The sequence below is a fragment of the Pleuronectes platessa genome, chromosome 5, assembly GCF_947347685.1.
Source record: "Pleuronectes platessa chromosome 5, fPlePla1.1, whole genome shotgun sequence".
Lineage (NCBI taxonomy): Eukaryota > Metazoa > Chordata > Actinopteri > Pleuronectiformes > Pleuronectidae > Pleuronectes > Pleuronectes platessa.
In genome coordinates, this window is record NC_070630.1 from 22928081 (window position 1) to 22951394 (window position 23314).

A 23314-nucleotide genomic window follows, 5' to 3' on the forward strand; every position below is an offset into this window, starting at 1 on the left:
TCTTCAGTTTGGGTGGACGGCCTCCTCTTGGTAGGTTTGCGGTTGTGCCATATTCTTTCCATTTTCTTATGATGGATTTTATGGTGCTCAGAGAGATGTTCAAAGCTCTGGATATTTTTTTATAACCTAACCCTGCTTCATATTTCTCCACAACTTTATCCCTGACCTGTTTGGTGAGCTCCTTGGTCTTCATGATGCTGTTTGTTCAGTAATGATCTCCAACAAACTCTGAGTCCGTCACAGAACAGGTGTATTTATACTGAGATTAAATTGCAGACAGGTGGACCCTATTTACTAATTATGTGACTTGCAAATGTGACTTGTGAATGCAATTGGTCGCACCAGATCTTTGTTAGGGGTTTCACAGTAAAGGGGGTGAATACATATGCACTCAACACTTTTCAGATTTTTATTTGTAAATAATTGTGAAATCCATGTAATATTTCCCCCCACTTCCAAATGATGCACTATTTTGTGTTGGTCCATTACATAAACTCACGATGAAATAAATTTTAATCTGTGGTTATACCATGACAAAATGTAGAAAAGTCCAAAGGGGGTGAATACTTATGCAAGGCACTGTAGGTGTGTTTATGACGCCTGTGCTGTTTTGAGAAAGAAAGGTTGTTCTTTTAGGAAACTAGTTTATCATGATGTCATAATTCATTCATAATTCTTTAAATGCAATATAGTGTTATATTCCACCTTGAATTCCTTCTTCATATCAGGTTTTTGAGCATTAAATCAGCGGCACATAATCCTGCTTCTGCTAATCAGACAGGTACTCACAGGCATTGTGGAAATTCTAGAAATCCCTTTTTGGTATTTTAATCCTCAAATGGCAGTTAATAACTTAACACTGCAGATCTCACAAGCTACAGTCAGAGGAAAAACGATGCAGTAAGGTATTTCATTACAGCATATGACAAGGTTTATTGGGAGAAATCCAATGACAGGATGAAAAAGGACAACGTAACTCAGAGCTCTGCAGGTTGTTGTTTCTTGCTATGGATGAAAATCATTTTCAAAACAAGGGGATGGTATTTTAGATGTTTTTCCCCCTCTACAGTTTGTTGCAGGTTAGACCAGATACCACAACTCTTTTCTTTAAGACAGTTCTAATCAACAGGCTGTTCGTTCTTTTCCACTGTTCCTCTGGAACTGGGAGTGATATGTCATTACTCAATATCACCAACACCCGCTCTAGTTTCGTGGGGTACTCAGTCTACACATTCACAGGTCCAGGGAGGGGGGCGCATTGACAAACACAAAGGCAGAAGTGACACCTTCACTGTGAGTCGTTAATCCTCAACACAAAAGGTCCACAATGATTCAAGATCTTACCTTACTGAATAATTTCACTTTAAACATGTTCGAATGCTGGTTGCATGAATTTAACAGTAATTCTTAGCTCTGGGGACTAAATAGTTGAAAATGTCATTTTTTTCATCCATGCTCTGAGAAATCAACAAAAATGTTTGGTAAAGTCTTTTTAGAGAACGTGGAAAATAATTCCTGGATCTGCCCCATGATCGAGGTCCACACAAAAATGACATCTCTTCTCCCGTCACCCAGAATGCCTTCTTCCACAGATTTTTCCTGGATTTCAGTAGATTTAAAATCTCTCATAGACAAACAAACTAAAACAGACAGGGGTGAATACATAAGCTCCTTGGTGGAGGTAACAATGGCTCGATAAGGCAGAACAGAGGGAAGGAGTCATGTGATGTCACAGGCTGAATGGAAACGCTGCTGCCGTCACAAAAGCACAAGCATAGGAGTGTCTTTTTTTTCCATTTTATTTGCAACAATCTTTATCTCTTCCAGTTCTGAATGTGAAAAGAGGCATTCATTTTCTTTAATTAAATATCTTTTTAATAAAGAAAAGCAAAAAAGTATTTACAAATTTTCATTAATTGTAATCCTGGATTTGGGGTGGATAATTACAAGCACCTTCTGCCAGCTGAGGAGAGAAAAATATAAATACAGGGGAAAACTGTCACTTTGTTTCAGAGGCGGGGGAAATTACATTAGCATATTTTCTTTGAGAAAAAACTAAACAAAACCAACAACAACAAAAGAAAAATAACAATCCGTCATATATTTACAGAACTCTCCTGAAATGCATTTTTCACTCTTGGAAGCAGAAAAGGCCTTAGGATTCGTACTGTTTAACTCTACTTTTTTTTAAAGTCCTTTTTCATTAAAGTGGATTTTTTTTGTCTGTATACTTTTTTTCTAGTTTTAATAGCGATATTTTATATTTTTAAAATCCATCAACAGGCTTTGTAGGAGGATGCAGCCGTGAGCCCTTGCTCTCCTCTTCCCAGTCCACAGTTTGTTCCTTCGAAGTGCAGGAAACAAGTAAATCAGACACACGGAGGGGAGGGTCAGTAGGGGTCTTTGGGGTGGGGTTGAGGGGCATGAGGGAAGCATCATTGCCCCCCCAGCAGCAAAATGGTCAATGTTCATTGGCCCTCTCCTCAGTGACACCACCCTTATAAAGTCTGAAGTCCGTACAGTCCACAACCGCTCCAGTCTGAAATATCCATTAGACAGTCCTCGCCACTTCTCTTTGTAGTTTTCTATTTTCGTATAAAACACACTCCAATCATCCAACACTGGAAAGAAGGAAACAATAAACTAACCATCTACATAAGCGCATCATGTAGATCAAACATCAAACACGTGACATGACAAAGTTGCTGAGTCATGTCTCTCCGAGATAAAGAATGAAGTCATCAAAAATATAGATGTGAACAGCCTCTTAAAGTTTTCTTCTTTATATCTGTCATAAAGCAAAATGTCTTGAATAGTGTCGCCGTTGTGAGAAGCCATTTGAAAAACAGACTAACCGTAACTTGTCAACATTATCTCTCATGTCTACTCTCTCGATTTAAGCCTGCGATCGCATTTATATATATAAAAAAAAAGAAAAGACATTCTGTAGCGCAAACAAAAAAAAAAAAACCAAAACAAAATAATAACGAAAAAATAAGATGATCGAAAGTTCGATCCATAATACAATCTCTCCCAGGTGAAGAATTTTTTTCTGGCTTTTTTCTGTTTATGCAGAAGGATTTTGCAGATTCAGATTCTTCTGAATCCTCCACAGAACATTCACTCTCTCCGTGGAGCCGAGGTCCCGGCAAGTCTTCTAGTGGCCGGGGGCCTAACTGTTGTCGGACTCGGACTCGGCCTCGCGGAGCCAAGTAAAGAAGGCAGTGACGGACTTGAGGGCCACGCCTCTGCCCTGCTGCTCGGCGGGGTCTTTGCATGACTCCCACTTGTAGAAGGTATCCTCTTTGATCACATCCTCATCGTAAAGGGTGTCAAAGAACCCCCGCAGCAGATCTGATGGAGGGAAGTGAGATCAGAACACCATTTTCACACAAAAAGAAAACCTTAACAAGAGCCAATTATAAGACGTTACATGTGAACAATTATTTTATTTATATAGTCTTTGAAGTAAAGTAAAGAGATATAGAGAAAAGAGAAATTGTGCATGGAAGCAGATTTAGGACATCTGAAAGTGAACTAGAAATATTACGAATGAGCCACTCACTGGCAGGTTGCTCCAGCTCGACCATGAAGGCCTGCAGAGCGTAGAGAGCCTGCAGCTCCTTCTGCTCGTCCTTCAGGTATTTCTGCAGAATTTTGGCCCTTTGTTTGATCTGCTCATTGTCCACCTTGTAGGGGTTCTCACCTGCAGGGGTCAAAGTTAGGAAAGACATCACTTAACTGTTCAACTAAAATTCGCCTATCATATTTTCTTGATTCCAACACAAAAAACTGTGCAATCTAATAATGTACCTGTGTGATGCAGCTTTATGTGTTGATGTTTGAAGTTATTCTACTTGGTAGTTATAGTCTATTGTGCTAGTAAAAAACATGACCCTATCAAACACCAAATTCCACAATTCCTACCGAACAACCAGTTTCCTCCTAGCACTTAGCTCCGAAAGAGACGTTACGACTTGGTAAATTACCTTTAATGAACCGTTTGAACTGTGAAATATTAACCAGTATTTTTAGCCCTGAATAAGGAATATGAAGAGTGATAGTTGACTCACTGATGACAGCTGACTGGCAGACGGAGGTCATGAGAGCTCTGATGAACATGTTGGAGGAGGCCTGCTGCTCATCTAGGTTGGCCTACAGAGAGACATGTTCATTAACACGCGTTTAGAAAACCAAAGGCAATATGACCAGCTTCAGTCCTCACATACATCAGAGAAATTCATCCTTAACAACAACAGCAGCATAGTATTGGAAGATTGAATTTGAATAAGCTGATGAGGTTGATAAAAATTGCAGCAGGAACAAACCTCAATCCAGTCGAAGATCCTCTGGTTGTCGGCCTTGTCCTTGAAGAGTCTTTCCAGCTGTCTGGCCAGCTCTGCATTGCTCAGCTCCACCTTTTTGCCCTTCTCTGACTCGTCACCCAGTGTGAACTCCACACTCTACAGACAGAGGCACAGTGCTCATCTTTATATATTTTACCTCCAGTAACTAGTTCTGTATTAACATCGACCACTTACATGTATTCATTTAACTTGTGATCGGATCGCTCAGGATGAATGTTAATACTAGGTCTGAACAGTGCCAAAACTCACATTCCATTTCAACTTTATCCTCAATATCTTCAAACTAGATACAAAATTTCAGGCTCTTTAAATTGATGGTAAATAAAGTAAGTGACCGCTCACCTCGTCTGTCACAAACTTGTTGACGTCCACATCCTCAGGCAGGAAGTCATTCCAGCGGAGGCCTGCCTCGCTCCACATTGCTCCTATCTTTTTATGGCTCTGATGGGAGACGCACATGGTTACTGACTGATGGACATACACATCCACTTCACATTCAGGCTGGCATTCATTACGGCCACATTGACTGATTCATTCAGATTTCTATTCTCACAAACATATATACAAGGGTTTCATCAAGTTAAATGTAAGACTTTGTTAGAGCATAATGAATGAAATTCAATGTCAAGCAAACAGATATGAAAGAACGTCCCAGAATTACTTACACCTCCCCAAAATTAAAGATGAGGTGAAGACTATACAATGATACAGCTAATATCTGTATCAGAGAAAAAGTAATATAACACACATTACAAACTATGTAGGCCACCAAAAGATTTCTCTAGAAAATAAAACAAATTTAACCACAACAGACGACACATTAAATGATGTTAACATAGTTAAGATCTATCGTAAGATATTAAAGCTTTTCAAAATGATTAACATTCAGCCTTTTTACGAGCCGTAAGAAACCCAGATATATGACAATAGTTGAATTTAAAGGCAGCAATTTACCCAAAGGCTTAGTTGGTATTTAATCAAAAATGTTAAACTTCAGTTTTCAAAAGGGTTTACGAGCCTTAAGCAGCCAGAAAAACGTGCACTAAGATGTGATATATTATAGATTCTAACTGAAGACCGCTCTCACCATTCCTTTGCAGAGTATAGTGAGGATCTGGACCAGTAGGACTCCAGCTTTTCCCAGAGGGATAAGAGGCTTTGAAATCTCCCTGGAGACAAAATGAATGAACAAGTTAAAAGGGAACCATAAATTGCCTTCTCTGACTCATTTCTCTGCCCAAACTCACTCAGGGAGAAGTGGTCCCATTCACTAACCTGAAAAATTCTCCCATTGGGATACCGCCCTCAAGGAGCATGGGAGCGAGCAGCTCTGCCAGGTACAGCCAGATGTGGGGGATGTCTATTGCCATGTCGTCAGCCACCTCCAGGATTTCCTTAAGCCTGAAGAAAAAGGGTGCACACATTTTAAAGTTTTTTCATATCTCAGTTTCTGCAGCTCCTTTCAAATGTTCACTCATTAAGATAGCAGAAAAACTCAAATGTGACAGAAGTTGCTCACTAACCCTCAATGTGCCACATTATCTACCAAACTAAAGGCATTGGGTATCCATAGTCTTTCCTAAAGCCAAATCCAAAGTACTGGGATAAATTCTGACCGGGGTGACAATCAGTTATCAGTTCCCTGTTGATCTTGTATGTAGTTTTATTACAACATGCTAATATCTGTATAATTGAGAAAGAACTACAACTCAATGAAACATTACCAGCTCTGTAATTCTCTTAAAAATACAAAGAATTTTAGAAGCAATAGAAGCAGCATTAAATATTAGTTAACATAATTAAGACACACTAAACACATTTAAGACCTAGTACGTAATATTTCAATGTATTTAAGACTTTTTTTACATGAAAATTATGGGAGTGGTCACTGATTATTACATTTCAAATTTGTTTAGAGTTTTTAAGTCCTTTTGGAAACCCTGATATCAGCTAATACTCAAAGAACTCTGAAATAATGTATTCACAGGCTCCACACTGACCCTTTAAAGTAAAGCTGTGTTGAGAGGATGCCGGTCTTCATAAGCTGGTGCAGCAGCAGGCCCATGCGCTCCCTGGCGATGGTGCTGCGCTCCATCGTCGACTCCAGCCCGCTTCGTACAAACACGAAAAGCAGCTGAGTGCTGTTCATCTCCCGCACGCACTGCAGTGCCTCCTGTTGGGACAGAGAGGGACATCACACAGACAGTGATGAGTGATAAGGCTTAGATGCACCTCAGTGTCACCTAAGTGTTATTGATGGAAGATTTTTTTTTTTTATTTATCTGGTTCAAACAGTTACATGTAATTTTCTAACAATTGCTGATCAGTGTGTACCGTCATGTCGTTGATGTGCAGATACTCCTCGATGATGGCTGTCGACTTCTTTTCCAGCTCTTCCTCAGTCAAGGCAGGCGCGGTGGGGGTCTGGGGAGGGGGAGGGGTGGCAGTTGTCTCCCGCTTCACTGTAACACACAAGACAAAAAACGTCTTATTCTGTGCATTGATTAAAAATTTTGCAGAAAATAGTGTGATTCTCATTTCCTCGATAAATGGCATTATTGTTAAGCACAGTATGATGTTTAGGTGCTAAAAATTCTTTTTAGTTTTTTTTTTGTGTATTGGGATTTTTAATACATAACACGACAAACAATTATCTTCTGGTTCATACAATTCAACCTAGCTGCGGCTAGGGGCCAGAGCACTCTTGTCACTTTCAGACTTGAGTCAATGGCTCTGAACAATGAAATCACATTTCCTATATACTAAATAAGCCCCTCCTTTCACAGAGGCAGAATGTTTATCCAATCAGCTCTCTGCGTGTTGTCTTCAGGCTTAGATTTGGTCACCTTCAATCTGAATGAGGACCCCTTCGAAGTCTCACAACACATTGACATCAGGCCTCTGCTGAGTGTGGAAACCTGTTTCTCTCAGTGAAACCCCCGTTCTCTCAGACCCCCTCGTCTGCGCCGTTTAAACACCTATAGTCACTCTGTTGCAGACTGCAGGATGGCCCCTGCTGTGAAAACCCTTTTGTTTCAGCAGCAGGACCAGGAGTCTCCAGGGAATACACATCAGCAGAGGATGTCACCAGTCTTAAGCCTGAAACATGCTTCTGCGTTTTCACGGGCCCGTAAGCGCAAGAGCCCTTCCGGGTCCCTTACGTGCTTATGTATCCCTCCTTACGTGCTGACGGGCGTCGCCCCACTTTTCTAAAATTTACGGCAAAGCTCCGCAAGCTCACTCAGCCCGCAAGGCTGTGATTGGTCTGCTCTACATCCCTTCTGGAGCTGCATTTCCGGTTTCATGCCCCATAATACAGGCAGAAACAACGGGAGATTTAGAAGAATGAATATGGACCAAATAGAAGAACGTTTGGCAGAAGAGATCCGAAAGTATGTCCACTTGTATAACCCGTCACTGACTGGCGTATTTGTCCGCCTGAAAAAGGCTACAAGGAGCCGCAGTAGCTGTGTAAATAAACAATCGATGAAGAAGAAAGAAGGCGTCTCTCAGGTCGTCTTCGACAAAAAGCATTACTCCGCCTAGTGTTCTGGCGCGGAATTGCTTTGTAAGACGCGCAACGGTTGGGGAAGCATGAATGACAACGAGTCTTGCGCCACAGCGGCGTGAAAAGACACAGACGCAGAAGCATGTTTCAGGCTTAACTGCACAGAAACACATCTTAGAATAATATTCTCTACATAGCTTGTCATTCTTTCATTAAACTTATCTAAATACAAAATGTCCCATCACATGTGCCAATAATCCCCAAATTATCAATTTGAAGTATAAAATAACAATTTAAATTGACACTGCAGCTGCATACTGCCACATACCAGTCTCTTTGCTCGTGGCTCTCTCTCTGCTGCCTCGGTCTCTGTCGTCTGTCATACTCGCTACTCTGCGGACGGGATCGGCCGACCCGCGATGTTCTCTCTCACGGCTCCGCTCCTCTTTGTCCCGACTGAAGCTTCGTTTGGTGACCTGTAGCCGGTTGCGATCACGGTCATCACGTCGGTCGCCGCCGCGATCCGAGCGTTCAAAGCGGTCACCACGGTCTCTACTCGAGCTGTTTCTGTAGAAGGGTAGTAAGACAGTAGTGTCAGGGATAGAAAACGAGACAAACAAGAAGAGTGATTATTTTGTATTATAAATAATAAACACACAACGAGAAACATTATAAATTATATCTGTTCGTCAAGTCTGCGTGTTGTGCGCTCTTATCTTCACCTCTGAGGAACTCGTCTGTCGGAGTCCTGTGAAGAGCCAGAGGAGGACTGAGCCGGCTGCAGGGCTGAGAATCGGTTCACAGTGCTGGTGGCTGGACGATTTCCTGGCTCTGAGCCTGGGGCTGCATCTACACATGAGGCACACGTTGAGTATCATCTTTGAATTTTACAACTAAATGTGCATTTGATGTATAACCACATCAGTCCGGGGAACCTACCAGCATCTGCGGGTTTGGCACTGGAGCCACCGCTGCTGCCTTTACCCCAGCTCCCCCATGTGCCTTTGCCTCCTGGGGCAAGCAACTGACTGTTGAAGTCAAGAGCAGGAGTCTGAAAGAAGGGACAATGGTTAAATCGAAAACTAAGTGGTAAAAAAATGTTTGCACCAATGAGAGAGGTGGAGCAGTCGGGTGCAGCAGACAGAGACAGGATGCAACGCATTAACGCATCCATTGCGAAGATCTTGTGTTTTTCTTTACAACATGCTAACACAGTCTGCAGAGACTGCGGAGCATCTTACTCTGACATTTGCGTTTACACACAAGACTCCTCCGGATGGAATACAGAGGATCGCAGAGATCAGTTCATGTCTGAAAAAGTGGCCCTGTCCTCCTACCTTTGTGATTTTGCTAAGGCGCGAGGTGTCAATGGGTCGGTTCTTCGTTGAGATGGGCACAGTGTTCCAGCCTTCGTCCTGGGGGGGATTACTGCGGCCTGGGGTGTGATCCCCCCCGCGTCCCCCTCTGCCTCCACCACCTCCTCCGCCGCCTCCACCGCCCATCCTTCCTCCTTGACCACCACCACCACCACGACCAAAGTCCTTGTTGGAGATGTAAGCTTGTTGCACCTTCATCTGCTCCCTCTGCTCCTCCTGTTCTGCCTCTTTGTGAATCTGGTCAATGGTCTTTGGGCCCTGGTCGCCTCGCCGGGAAACCCAATTGTTCTGGGATGGTCAGAAAAGAATGATGACAAAATGATTAACTGACCGCTAAACTTTGGAAATGATTTGTCTTAAAGAGAATGTATGGCACTATAAATACACTTTCAGTTACATACTAACTGAAATAAGCAAACAGGATTGGTAAAATGTAAATAAAAAATTCTGATTAAAAACTAACTATCAACTACCGGAAATGAATCGCATCAACTCAAGAGTTCAGACTGAGACGAGGCCTCTTGGATCATGTTTCTCTTTTGAATTATGAAGCTGCCTACATGTTTATTAGAAACAGGAATTGGAAAGGCATCTCAATGATTCTTAACGCTCTTCAGCTTTTGCCTGGAAAGGAAATAACAGAGGATACAGTGTGTGCTTCACAGTTAAATTGGGCCAATGTGCTGACATGGAGCACCTGATTCTGGCTTGTAAAAACACTGAAGACAGCAGGTTCTGTGACACTGTGGGAGGGACTGGGAGCATAACTACAGGACTGCTGCATTCCTACAGAGATATGTGTTGATGCAACTAAACTCAGCTGGCTTTATATGAAGGCACTGGAATTAAGATGAAGGGAGTACAAAGTGCGCTTATGACTGTGGGACATGAATACGAAATTGTACAAGATTTTCTTTAATAAACAATCATAAAAACCTCGATGGGGGTGCCATGTTTCAATCACTGACGATCAGAGCCGGTCTCATTTAACCAGGGAGTGAATGTTGATTTTATCTATTCTCATTGCTTCACGTTTGATTCTAATAAAGTAGTTTAGATTAACATGTTGTGACTTGCTGCTCGTACATTTTATGACCACTACCCTTTAAACACAGAGAACAAGATGACATAGTGTCTGTATCAGTCTGCAACAACATGGTCTATGTGAATGTGTGTGTATGCTCAGCTGAGAGGTTGTGTCGAGTAGCGAGCACTGAGTCATCTTGAGAGTTTTACAATTATTTGCAAAATAATGACGATAACAAGAATTGTAATGACTGCCCAGACAGGCTGCTTCAGAAAGCACAGCTGGCAGCAACTTGATGATTGTATAGTGAGGAATGCAAATATTTCCAAATAAACAAATAAATGAATTAAACTCCAGATTTAAATCTTGCTTTTGACAGGAAACCAACTCTACGACAAACTGCACACACTTAACACAATATAAGAGTGTTGTCTCAGCAACAGTCCTGTGCCACTCCAGGAAAATGTAGCTGTGCCTCAGCCTCACATCCTTTTAATGTTTAAAATGTCAGAGAACACTTTTGCAGTTTTTTAACCATTATGTAAATTAATATCCTATGTCCCAAATTATGTTTTAAAAATAAATTATGATGCAACAGAAATACTGGCCGTAATATGGCTTACAATCCTAATTCCCCGATGCCCCAGACCCTCCTTGCTGACTTCTGCATATCCTTGTGGGAAGCTGTGGTGTGTGTGGGTCTGTGACTTACCCGTCGAAGGTCCAGCACATCCTGCAACATGAAGCGGATCCTAGAGGAGGTCTTCTTATCCTTTATTATTTTCTCCATCTGATTGAAATACTGGACCATACGAGGCTGAAACCGAGCAGAAACACGGTGGTCAGTCTGTGTCATATCATATGCTGCAACTGCATCCACAAATTAAATGTATCTACACATTTATCAGAAGGATTATGCATATGAATGCCGTTTATTCTTTATAACACGCTATCTTCTTATTTAACTGTGCGCGTTGTACCTTGGCCTTCTCAAAGTCTAGGTCCTTGCCAATGGTTGACAACAGTCTACACAGGCACTCCAGGGACTCCTCATCATGGTTTTTGAGCAGCTTTACGATGCAGTCGTGCATGATGACCTCTGTGAGCATTTTAAGCTTGAACAGCTCACCGATGAACTTAATGTTACCCATCGAGCGCCTCCTGGCCTGGACTTTAGCATTTTTTAGCTCCTCAACGAGGCGCAGCTTCTCCTCCTCCTGCAAAGGAAAGATGTCACATTTATCAAAATAAAAGCCGTCACTGTAGAGGAGCGAGGGGTCGCTTTATATCTCTAAAACTTATCAGAATATAAACAAAGTGTTGTAAAATCTTTGCATTATGGCTTTTTCACAGTATGCGGATCCTTTGAATCCTCTCAATCACACACTCAACATTTGTGCATAAATTAAAGACCCAACCCATTTTTCATAAGGCATCACTTTACCCCTGTCGCAGCATCCAGGTCCTTCTGTTTCTTCTCAAAGATTTCATCGTCATCTTTGTCCTTTTCAAACTCCTTTTGGCATCGATTTAGCAACAGCTTGCGGAAATTCATGCCCGGCTTATCTGCGGATTGGACTTTGAGCTGCAAAGAGTAGAGAAAAGGGAAATTATCAAAGAGCCGGAGGACAGGGTGAAGGGTTACAATGTAGTGCAAGTGGCTCCTTAGTTCCTCAATCACATCACTTGGATTAGTGGTGCACACATGTGGCGCTAATTTCAGGAGGAGCCAGGCACCGGTCATGGCCATGGTAAACAGCAAAGATCTGTTTGCTACCCACCAGATATTGGAATAATATCATTCCTACATTTTTGCCTGTCAAGTTATTGTGTAGGAGTAGGCTTTTTAATTAATATCTAAGTTGAAATACCTTCATTAACAACATTCACAGACTTAATTTGAAAGATTTGCATGTGTTCTTTCAGCAGCCTGTTGCTTACATATAGTTTAGCCCCAGTGCTGGCAGCATGTGCAATAGGTCTAAATGCAGGTGTGTTATCAACCAATTTCCTTATCAAACACACTGCCTTTTTTAGCCTGTGATAAAGGGTCTCAGGGGTGATGAGATGCAGCATTCCACTGCTGATCATCCCTCAGTCTCACAACGTATAACATAGATAGCAGGCTGATCAGTTCAGTCTTTATTCTGAGGAAATGTAACTAATCTCTTTTCAATTTGTTTTGTAATCAAAAGCTGTGGAGACTAATACTCATATTTTATCCCTGTTCTGACAATTCAACAAAGTTCTGACAATTCAACAAAAATACATTAATATACGTTATTTTTGAAAGGAAGGAAAAAGCTAAATAAAAAAAATGCTTAACTTGACTTTTGGCTGACTGCATTTTATTTTGTCTCCAGAAATATGCATTGTCTCTAAAACATAGACTGCGGCCTAAAAAAGCGTCATGCTTTCATGCTTGGATTAAATTTACTTAATTTGATCATTTATCACACCGCATCATAGCAACACAGCTTTATCTCTGTGCACAACTGCTGAGGCAAACATCTAAACCACAAAAGTACTCAAGTAAACATAGAAAATTATTCAACATGCATTTACATCTTGTGTTTAGCAACACTTACCCCCATAAGGCAGCGGCACATGTTGGCATAGGCCACCGAAAAGTCTGGCTCGGAGATGGCCTTTTCAAAGGTTAGATCTATGACTCCTTTTAACCGCTCCTCTGTGTCAATGGTCAGATCAGTAACCTGTTTCATTAGTTGTTGAAACTTTTGAGGGGTCAGCTTGTTGAGGATGCTGCGGACCCGTTTGAACAGCTCCTGCGTCTTGCCCTGCTCTGAGTCGTCCCCCTCAGGCTCCTCTACATCGCGACTGTGAACAACTTTCTTCCCTGAGGGTTTCCAGGCCTTCTCTGCCTTGTTCAGCTGCACATCGTCATGTAGCGAAAAGCTGGTGATGATCTTCCTTGGCTCTTTCCTCTGCATTTGCTGAGAGCGGCGTGGACCACCAGCTCCCATTCCCATTCCTCCTCCTCGATCTCCTCCACGCTCTCCTCCCCCTCGCTCTCCTCCTCCTCGCTCTCCTCCTCCTCGCTCTCCTCCCATTCCTGGAGGCTGGGGAGAGATAAAGATGCCACATAAATTATGGTCTATGATCGTCAAGTACACAGCTCTTGGATCACATTAAGAAATTAGAACTTACTGGTCCTCTGTTTCCTCCTCCCATGCCAGACCTGCCAAGATTGGCGTAGGAGGGTGTGAAGTCAGGACCAGAGCTCATTCCTGCCAGACGACTGGGGTCATGTTGACGCATAGGGGCCTTATTTGCCTGAGCAGAAAGAAATTGATCAAAATACTCCAAGATGTAATGTTGCCATCATGTTTTCCCATGTTGACCACATGCTTCTTAATCATATCCTACAAATGTTAATATAACACCAAAAACATAGTAAAACTAAAATGCCCTCTTGTTTACATATACTGTGTAAGAGCTCAATCGTCAAAAGCAAGGCAAATGAAGATAAAGAATTGAAGTGTGCGAGGTCGCACCTGATCCAGGACAACATCACTGATGGCTGGGAGACCCTCAGGCTTGTTCATGCTGGCTGAGATGAACTGGAAGCCCAGAAGGAACTCCCTGTCATATTTCTTCTTCTCTTCAGCGTTAAGTGGCATCCATTGTTCTGAAACAGGGACATAAAACCGAAATTAGTCACAATGCTCTTTTGTTGAAGATATTTGGGGGACTATTTAAAGCTTCTGAGCATCAACCCATAATGAAACAGGGAAATTAAGTCGAAGACTATATTTTCCCAACACAGCCGAGCAGCTGTGCAGAGTTGAGAAGATGATCGAACGTGAGCATAAATGTAGATACTGTTATACCTATAATGTCCACGAGGTGGCAGATAAAATGAATGAAAAATGAATGAAAAAATAAATGAATAAACAGAGACAGTGTTTGAACCTATTCTCTTATGCTTTGACTGTGAATGGAGTGTTTGAAAAGCACAGCTTCTTATTTTTGCAATGAAGCAAGCATAAAGAGTTAATTGACTCATGAGTGTAAGTGAGATAAGACCAATATTCACACTGATTTGCCAGCGTAAGAACGCTTAATGGCATCAAGGTTCAGAGACACACCCATTTTGAACTGGTACTTCTTGTCAGTGGGATCGTCTGGCTGATTCTTCTCATCATCCAGCTTGTCCGCCTTTTCCTCCTTGTCCTCCTTGTCCTCCCAGTTCAGGTCCGGCTCCTCTGGGGCAGGAGGGGTCGGAGCAGGGGGCTGAGGCTCTGGTGCTGGGGAGGGCTCGGGCTCCGGTGGGGTCACTACCTGCTCCTGGGTTACAGGAGGAAGGGGTATTAGGAAAATCAGACTGGGTTTTAGAATGGTAAAATTGTTTATGTAAAATAGATCAACCCTTGGAGGCTACATTTAAAATTTAGCAACAGTGAGATAAAAGGGGTTGATTTGAATTATACACTGGGATAAAGCTTAGTCTTTAGCAGCATAATAAGGTATGGGAAAACTGCAGACTCATCATAACAGGCAATAAAAGCATCCAAATTAATGAATGAATGCAGTACTGCAGGCACACAAACACACATATGTACACCCACCTCTTTAAAGGCATCCAGCAAGTCACCCACGGCATCCTTTTTGTTCAGATCCTTCATCTTTCTCTTTTTTTTTGGCACAGACACAGCAGCTAGAGGAAGGAAGACAAACACCATCATCCAAAGAACATTGCAAACATGACAGTCTTGCTAAAGTGTATTTTTTTCCCGTAGCTGATGAAAAATTATTTGTAGCAACACAGAAGGAACAGAAATCCCATACACAAACATAGGTAAGTGACTAACCTTGCACAGTAGTTTCTACAAGGGCAGGGGTGACTGTCTCAGGAGGAGGGGTGTCCTCCCTCTCCTCTGCCATGTGAGTAGGAGGAGTGGTTTCTTGTGTGCTGTCAGCTATAGAAACCGTCTCTGCAGGAGATGGCATCTCTTCCTTGGCGGTGGACAGGGGCACTGAGGGATCTTCCTTTAATTCCAGGCGGACTTGAGGAACCAAGTCTTCTACCTCAGCTGGCGCAGGCGCTGCATGGACGACTGGCTCAGCGGGAATCTCCTGGACAGAAGGTGCGAGTCCGGGTTCGGGTGCAGGTTTGGGTGAAGGGTCGGTCACAGGTGTGGTTATAGGGTCGGGTAAAACGGCAGCTACAGGGGATGTTGCAGCTGTGAGTGCAAGGGATGGTGCAGGGGATGGTGCAGGGGCGGCTGCAGGGGCAGGGGCAGGGGCGGCTGCAGGGGCCACGGCAGGGGCCGCTGCAGGGGCCGCGGCAGGGGCGGCTGCAGGGGCGGCTGCAGGGGCGAGAGCAGGGGCGAGAGCAAGGGCGAGAGCAGAGGCGGGTACAGAGGCGGGTGCAGGCTGGTCAACAGGTGATGGTGCAGCTTGGACAATAGGTGTAGACGCTGCCTGAATGATGGCTGTAGAGATTTCCATGACAGGCTCTGCGATGGGGCTGTCGTCATGCTCGGCTTCACCGATGGCAGGGGCCTCTGGGTCTTGAGGGGCTGGCAGTGGCAGGCCATTTGGAAGGCGGAGCTCCTCGGGCTGTGCAATGGGAGACTCCAGAGGAGCTTCCAGGTCACTGGAGACAGAAGACTGTTCTGGCTCAGCCATTGAAACGCCGTTAGTGTTAGAGAGAGGGTTAAGAGGTGTGTCCAAGGAGGCAGCTGCCTCTTCTGTCTCGGTCTTTACCTCTTCCTCCTCCTCTGCTGCTTCCTTGAATGTTTTGTCCTGTCCGGTACAGCCAGGGACAGGGTCAGGAAGGGGTGCAGGGTAGGCTGGCACTTCAGGTGCTGATTGAGGTGTTGGAGTGGGCTCCCGTGGAGGTGATGGAGTGTCCATCACATCTGCAACAGGAGCACTGGGTGCAAGGGCAGATATAGTGTTGTCAGGGATGTCCACTGCTTCTGATATTAGAGGGGTTGCAGGGGCCTTAGTGTTCGTGTTAAAGGATGCAGCCTCTGTGGGGAAAGAGTCGCCCTTTGACAGGTCAGGGGTCTTCGACTGAGGAGGAGGCGTAGGTTTACCACTGTCATCTGAATGTTTAAAAGTCAGACAAAAAAATCTTATTGAGAATATATGACGTATACAAATTAGTTAATTTACCAAATATAGCGAACATAATATTAACAGTAGATAAGACCCGAGTTTCTAACGCAAACCTTATCCAGTTGTGTATATGTGGGAAAGAACGTTACATTCACCAGTTGTGTGGAGGTGAGACATTAAGCAAGGATCTGAACTTTTGTTACCAGATGTCTTTTTATGTTCTTAACAGAACTATCTAAGCCCCATGTGTGTGTGTGCCCATTCTAAACAGTTTTTAACATTTGCCTTCTAATGATTCCGGACAACTAGACGCAAGAAACAGTTCTTTTCTAGCATTAGCTGCTCCTTCTACATTCCCCAGCAGGTAAAAAGTAATGCTACACAAAACAATAAATATTCTCCCGAGATGACACATTGTGTGATTATACACTTGGTGTAGATTCTCCCCAAGACAAGAGCTAAGAAAAAAAGCTGCTTCATGGGTGTCACTTGATCAACTGGTGTGGTGGCTCCTACAGATAAACAACACCCAAATGAATGGACCGTCAACCAGACATGCATCCACATCCATTGATAGAAGCCATTGTATACTTTAAACTCATGATTCCCTCTTTTCCAGACGCTGCTGTGTGGCATCACTTTGTTCCAGTGTCTGTCCCTGCAGGCTGCGATTCATAACGCCCTTATATCCAAACTGATAGCAGCAAATAATCTCACAAAAAAAATATTTTAAGTTTGATTTATTTCCCTATCAATCAATTATTACTTAGGATCATTCATAAAACACGAGTTCCTATGTGGTAATATGGTCTACCCCTGCAGTTAAGACTGCCCTTAACAAAAAAACGATCTAAAGACGAAAACAATCAGCTGGGAGCAGTTAAGGGTTCAGGCAGAAAGATAAAATGGTTTGAGGAAACCACTGATCAAGTTAAATTTAATGTAACCTAAACAGCTAAATGGAAAAGGGCAAGTAAGGACACCTTCCATTCAGACGTTATCTTTAATTACTTATGCAGCAACAACTTTGAACAACCCACAAGAAAAATAAAAATAAACTATATGCATTAAACATATGAGAAGTGTTAAAACAAATGCTAAAATTAAAAGAGTAAGAAGCACTATTATATGCTGCGGAAAATAAAATATGAACAATATCAAAATGTTAATAAGAGATTGTAGTGTGACTGTCCATGCTTCTGTCCATGTGGCGCTCACCTGGTCTAACCAGTGCTGGTGTATCGTCAGCTGGGACACTCTCACCGTTGGCCTGTGCCACTGCTGTGTTTTCGGATCCAGATATGGCTGTCTGTTGGGAGACGTACACACATTGAATAATGACGTGACCTTTGTGGTGAGCAAAACACTACTTTTTCCACTCGACTAGGAGAAAAGAAACAATGCTTTGTATTGTAACACGTGTGTGACAGCTGGCAATCTGTAGCATTCCCTGTGAGCGAATTCTTGTTTTAAGAGTTTAGCAGTTGTGTTTAGTTAGCCTCGTCACTTAACTTACCTTTTTCCAAAATTTGAGACAATTCATTTGTCTGTTCAAAATATGATGGATGCGGTTGATTTAAATGTTCGCTGTGTTACTCTGCTTAGTTGGGATCACGGCATTATAGCTCACCTGTGGTGGGGTTGGGGTAGAGCCACTACGGCCCCCTGACATAATCTCCTCTGTAATGTCTCGACCTCCTTGGTTTGGGTCTCTTATTCTTATCTGGGGGAGAGAGGGAGGAGATCAGCTGTCAGGTAAAACCAGAGAAATAGAAAGTTAAGAGGGCAGGTAATATATCTGCAAAGTAGAAAAAACACTAAAATAGTGACATAAATCTAAGATCAGATAAACCTTCATTAGCCAATCTGCATGTTTTTTGTACCCCAAATAAAGAACAAAAAACTTTTAACAATGTGGAGCAACTTGTAAAATAAAGGTAGCCTGCCCATGATGCAACGCCTATAATCATCAGCCCTTTCCATGTCCTCCCTTCTGCTATGACTCCCTGTGTGCCTCTCATTCAATGTAAGCTACAATTCTCACTCTGTGAATGCTGAGGTACACCAAATCAAACACTAACCACCATGCAAATTCCTCCGCTGTTAAACTGAAAGAGCCTCAGCCTCTTAGTCACCGTTAAAGCTGTCTGACATAGCAGGAACCGAGTTAACCGACTTTAAGCAAAATAGTCAGAGAAATTCCTTTACCGATTTAAGCTGATGAAAATGTCCGACTAACTAATGCAAAACACAATCAGGACGGACAACAGACAGCTTTCCTGTGTAAACACAGAGACAGAGGGGGGGGGGGGGGGGGGGGACTGAGTGAAAATCTTATCACTCACTCATAAGCAGGGCCCTTACACTGCAAACGTGTTTCTAGTCAGCACTCCTTTTCTCTCACTCACTCCACACATACTTACTTTTGGAAGTCAGTGCTGTCATGAAAGTGGTATGAGCCAGAAAGCTACGAAATAAAGGGACGCACCCAGTCACCAGACAAGAGTTTAACTGTACAAAATAACAGAGAGCTGGTTTGTCACTTACAATCTCTGGCCAACTTTTGACTTTAAGAACAACAATATTGGCTTGTTGCTACTGACCTTAACCTGGTTCAGCCTGTCAGCAACCCTCTCCCGGAGCAAAACAAAAACTAGCAGGCCTCTCTCATCCTGGGACTGGAGTAGCAGTTCCAGTGGGCCTCAGGGTTGGACTTTAAACCCAGCAGAGCAGGGTGGTGGGTGGACGTAGCACTCGGTTTACCTCAGCTAAACTCACACTATCCAGGGTGAGCTACACGCCAGCAGAGCAGGACCGAGCTGGGCCTGACTGTCAGTAAGCTAGCTAGCAACTTGACTCACTCCCTCCCTCTTACACTGCTGAACAGTACGGGGAGGGGGGTGCAAAAAGGATAATGCGACTGGCCTTGTAAAGCTATGGCATTGGAATGCGCACCCCCCGCCCACAGAGGCGAACACAGAGTTGAAGGGGCCGGAGAGTTAGGAGGGGCTGGGTAAGGGAAATGGGAGGGTTTCAAAACTGGAAAAAAGGTTTTATTATCAAATGAGCAGCAGTTGGGACAAGAAACTCCCCTTTTTTCCCTCATTCTCTGTCTCTCCCTCTCTGCTCTGTCATCCTGTACACTCAAGTTTCTCCTCAATTTAAGTTTCAGGCTCCCTCCCTCTGAGAGGAGGAGAAGGGGGGGGATGGGGAGGGGGTGGGAGCTGCCACAGCAGCAGAGGAAGGCTTGATGGTTAGCCCTTCCGGCTCAGAAAAGGGAGGAGGCCGATGGCCACGTGGAGCTGGGCTATGTGCTGATATATCCCTCACACCCCACCCCTCCACATTTTTTCTTTGACACACAGCCAGAGGGGGAGAGAGAGAGTAGAAAAGTTGAGAAAAGGTAGTTTGCACAGCTTCAGCCAATGCATGATGTTAGCATTATGCAACTACATAAAAGTTGAGCACGTCTACACACAGTTCTGTGAGTGAACGGTAACAAAGCTGAAGTAAGGAATATCACTCACTCAAGCTGTTTTATACCACAGTTCTTCTAGTGACATTTTGTGTGGATGTGTGTTACAGAGACAGTGCATCAGGACCTTGAAGCCAACATCGAAGCACGGCCTTAGCCCATGGGAACGGGGACAAAGTCCACCCCAGGTGACAACAGTCACTGATAAGCAGTCATAAACCTCGACGAGAGGCACCCAGACATCGTGGGAGTATCGAGGCAAAAGAGCAGAGTCCCTCCACTGATCGCTGAGACCCCCTTTCCAGGCTTCTTACTAAACCAAGCCTTAATATATGGAAGATTCTACATGGAGAAAAAGATGACATAGCATGTAATGTTTTATGTTTAGTCAGATAAGGACAAACAAAGGTTCAAGTCCCAGCTTCCATAAAGTAAAACAGACTATGCCAGTCAGGCCAAAAACTAACCACAGAAAAGCTCCAAACTAGACAAAACCAGTTTCAAGACACAGTGACAGAAGCTGATTAGCAGCACTACGAGAGACAATCCAGAAACAGCCAAACCCGTTCACATAGTGCATGTTTGTGCCCATCATTATTCAACAGAGACTCTAATTAAAAAATTATTGAAAAAACTTTGATCAAGGAGATGAGTCACTTTGACTGCAATGGAAACGGGTTGAAAAACAAATCTGCAGAAAATAAAATACTTATTTTAACTGGATAGAGGAGTCTCTGGCGTACCAGGAAAGGTGTTTAGGAAAACCAGTGGCGTATATTTGTGACTCAAATGCGACCATCAGCACAGACTGTAAAGACGAAGATTACATGAGGCACAAACTGGGGCTTCGGTTCACAGAGAGCTACCACATACCAGGCGAGGGCCATATGAGAGCAGAGGAAACACTAGACATACTGTAGAACTGGGGAATATGTTGCACAGCAGCTCAGACTTACAGAACACCAAGCTAAGGTCGAGTTCACCTCGATGTTATTCTAGCCCTGTGAATCCTGGCATATCCAAAAAGAAAATTCACATTTTTGGAAATTAAAGTGTTGAATTTCAATTTATTGACCACAACGGTGTCCACTGCATTTGGAACATTTCAATAGGTCTAGTTTTTAAGTAAAAGAAAATCCACCTTCACCTGAAAAGGTACATTTCCTATTATTTTTTGGTATTTAAAAGGAGGATACAATTTCACTAGTGAACAGAGTACAGAATAGGATGCAACTAAACGCTGCTTCAATACAGAAAATATTCATATAGAATTTTTTGTAACATCACATATGCTCCTACTGGAACTTTTTCAGAATTAGAAACGATTTCCATGCCAAAAAAATACTTTATAAGAAAATGTTGTAGACGGGAGCCATATTGCATATGGCAGTTAAAGGCCCATTACTGCATGCAGTGCACTGATTTTACGCCAGAGGACAGAAGAAAGGTATCATACAGGTGTTATATTGCATAACTTGTGGAGCAAATCTAATACACTTTGCATTGTAGGGCTTGAATCGTAATCAAAGAGAAAACACAACAAGTCGTCAGATTAGTCCAAAACACATTCAAAACTAATGTTAATGTTATGGGAAGATAACTGCATTAGACTTCAAGTTTTCCATATAACCCATGTCAATTTCTGCCTACAGGGAAAGTTAAAGCATTAAAAAAACTAGCCTGCATGTAGACTGAAGACATGTTATCTATAATGGGGCTTAAAACGTGCATTAAGGTTGTTAAAGTTATAACTAGGTATCAGACGTTCACATCTTCTGCTTCTTGAATTAAGTACAATTTTACATAAAGAGTTCTTTAATGACTTCACATTGTAATGTGCTGGGCTTACGATTCGCCAGTTTTAACCTAAAATGCAAAGCAACTGAAGTGTGATGTAGATTGTGTCTCTAATCGTATTCATTACAAAGTTTAAAGCAATACTTCATTATATGGCATCATCATGGTGACATCATCCCTGTCAAATGATTCTCTATCTATATTTAACTTTAGGTTGTGTCTATAGTTCTGTAGGATGCAGATACATGGAAATATTTTTGCTTTTATGTGGGGGGCGGGGGGGGGAGAGAGAGTGTGCCTTTAGTCTGTGGACTAGATGTGTGAAAATGTCTCGATACTGAGATGAATTACGATGCAGACTAGGACGACACTGCATTGAGACACAGTCCATAATGGATTCATGTTCCCCGCTACGTTGTTTTAGCGATGTCGCGCCGCTGAATAATTATAACGCAGCTGCTTCCGGATTAGACAGACAATCATTAGAGGTCCGGTCATCCTCTGTCTTCGTCTCTGTCGGAGTCTGTTTCCTTCTTCTACATCCTTGGATAATCTACAGCACAGCAGTGGTCACTAACTGGGTCAAACCACGGGTCAATCGCCAACAGATCATTTTGGTAATTTCATTATTTATATATCACCATATTGGACAGACAGACATCACCGGTGTTGCATGTGCTGATCTCCCTCATGGCAGCAACATTGACTATAATTGTATTTCTGTAATACTTTACTACACAAAGTACCTTGAGATAATGAATGTTATGATTTGGCTCTATACAAATAAAATTTTAATTAATTTCCTATTTAGCAATTTGTTATCAGAGTGAAAAGCAAATTTTTTTTTTTTGTTGCCGTTATGTTTTATACTGAGCTGAAAAACAGCTTTCATTTTTAAAAGCTGTGAACTTGGGTCTGAAGATTGTGCCAATTGTTAAACTGACCTCTAAAATGGCCGAGATGTAATGTAGGAAAAAATAACAGCAGACAAGTATTCTATATTCAAACTTATATAGAAGCCATGCACATGAGCATACAGCCATTCCAAAACAGAGGGGTCAAATTAAGAAAAGTTTAGTTTGGGGGGAATCTTCCCTGGAGTGGCTGGCTGACCAAAGGTCCCGCGAAAGCATTTCAACGAATCATCTGAGCAAAAGATCACGAAAGAATCCAGACAAACATCTAAAGAACTGCCGGCCTTACTTGACACAGTTAACGTCAGATTTCTCAATTTCATAAAAAGGAAGACAATAAGTGAAAACTTAATATATGTTGCAAGCTGCAAACCACTACTGACCAAAGAGAACAAAAAGGTTTGTTTCACTTTCGCCCGAAAACAGCTTCATGTCCCATTACACCTTTCAAATAATCTTCTGTGGAAGAGTAAAAAGTCGCCTTTTTTGAAAGGACTGATAATTTAAACATGCAATTCAAACTTTGGCCTCTATGGTTCTCTCTGCAAAACATTTACAAAATGATCTAGTTTGATGACATTGAGGCAGCGTGGGATAATGGGAGTTGTCTTTACCACCATTGCCAATGAAAATCTACCTGACACGAGCAAGTCATGTTACTGAGTGTTATTTACATTACGCAGCAAACAGCAATGACTAATCGTGATCCATTATGAGTGTCCAGTGCAAATAGTGGACAGAGTAAACAGCCGGTTGTCTAACT

General features: G+C 42.7%; 1 protein-coding gene and 1 non-coding gene across 2 annotated transcripts in view; both read right to left on the bottom strand.

Moving 5' to 3' along the window:
* Positions 1–1781: 1781 nt before the first annotated feature.
* The window catches only part of LOC128440045 (eukaryotic translation initiation factor 4 gamma 1), a 40727-nt gene continuing 19194 nt past the window's right edge, over positions 1782–23314 (bottom strand). The window contains exons 10-33 of the mRNA XM_053422622.1: positions 17996–18088; positions 17584–17674; positions 15111–16352; positions 14868–14956; positions 14388–14586; positions 13794–13927; positions 13447–13572; positions 12867–13358; positions 11723–11863; positions 11259–11495; positions 10991–11095; positions 9213–9539; positions 8815–8926; positions 8598–8724; positions 8204–8442; positions 6702–6829; positions 6368–6540; positions 5643–5768; positions 5455–5536; positions 4710–4808; positions 4329–4463; positions 4074–4155; positions 3566–3706; positions 1782–3354 (exon numbers count right to left, since the gene is read on the bottom strand). Coding sequence (XP_053278597.1) covers positions 3173–3354; positions 3566–3706; positions 4074–4155; positions 4329–4463; positions 4710–4808; positions 5455–5536; positions 5643–5768; positions 6368–6540; positions 6702–6829; positions 8204–8442; positions 8598–8724; positions 8815–8926; positions 9213–9539; positions 10991–11095; positions 11259–11495; positions 11723–11863; positions 12867–13358; positions 13447–13572; positions 13794–13927; positions 14388–14586; positions 14868–14956; positions 15111–16352; positions 17584–17674; positions 17996–18088 — 4902 coding nt within the window. The 3' untranslated portion in view covers positions 1782–3172. The remainder of the gene's footprint in view (positions 3355–3565; positions 3707–4073; positions 4156–4328; positions 4464–4709; positions 4809–5454; positions 5537–5642; positions 5769–6367; positions 6541–6701; positions 6830–8203; positions 8443–8597; positions 8725–8814; positions 8927–9212; positions 9540–10990; positions 11096–11258; positions 11496–11722; positions 11864–12866; positions 13359–13446; positions 13573–13793; positions 13928–14387; positions 14587–14867; positions 14957–15110; positions 16353–17583; positions 17675–17995; positions 18089–23314) is intronic.
* LOC128441008 (small nucleolar RNA SNORD66) lies at positions 11940–12007 on the bottom strand. The gene has a single exon (XR_008338706.1). It is a non-coding gene; the product is annotated as a small nucleolar RNA SNORD66 (small nucleolar RNA).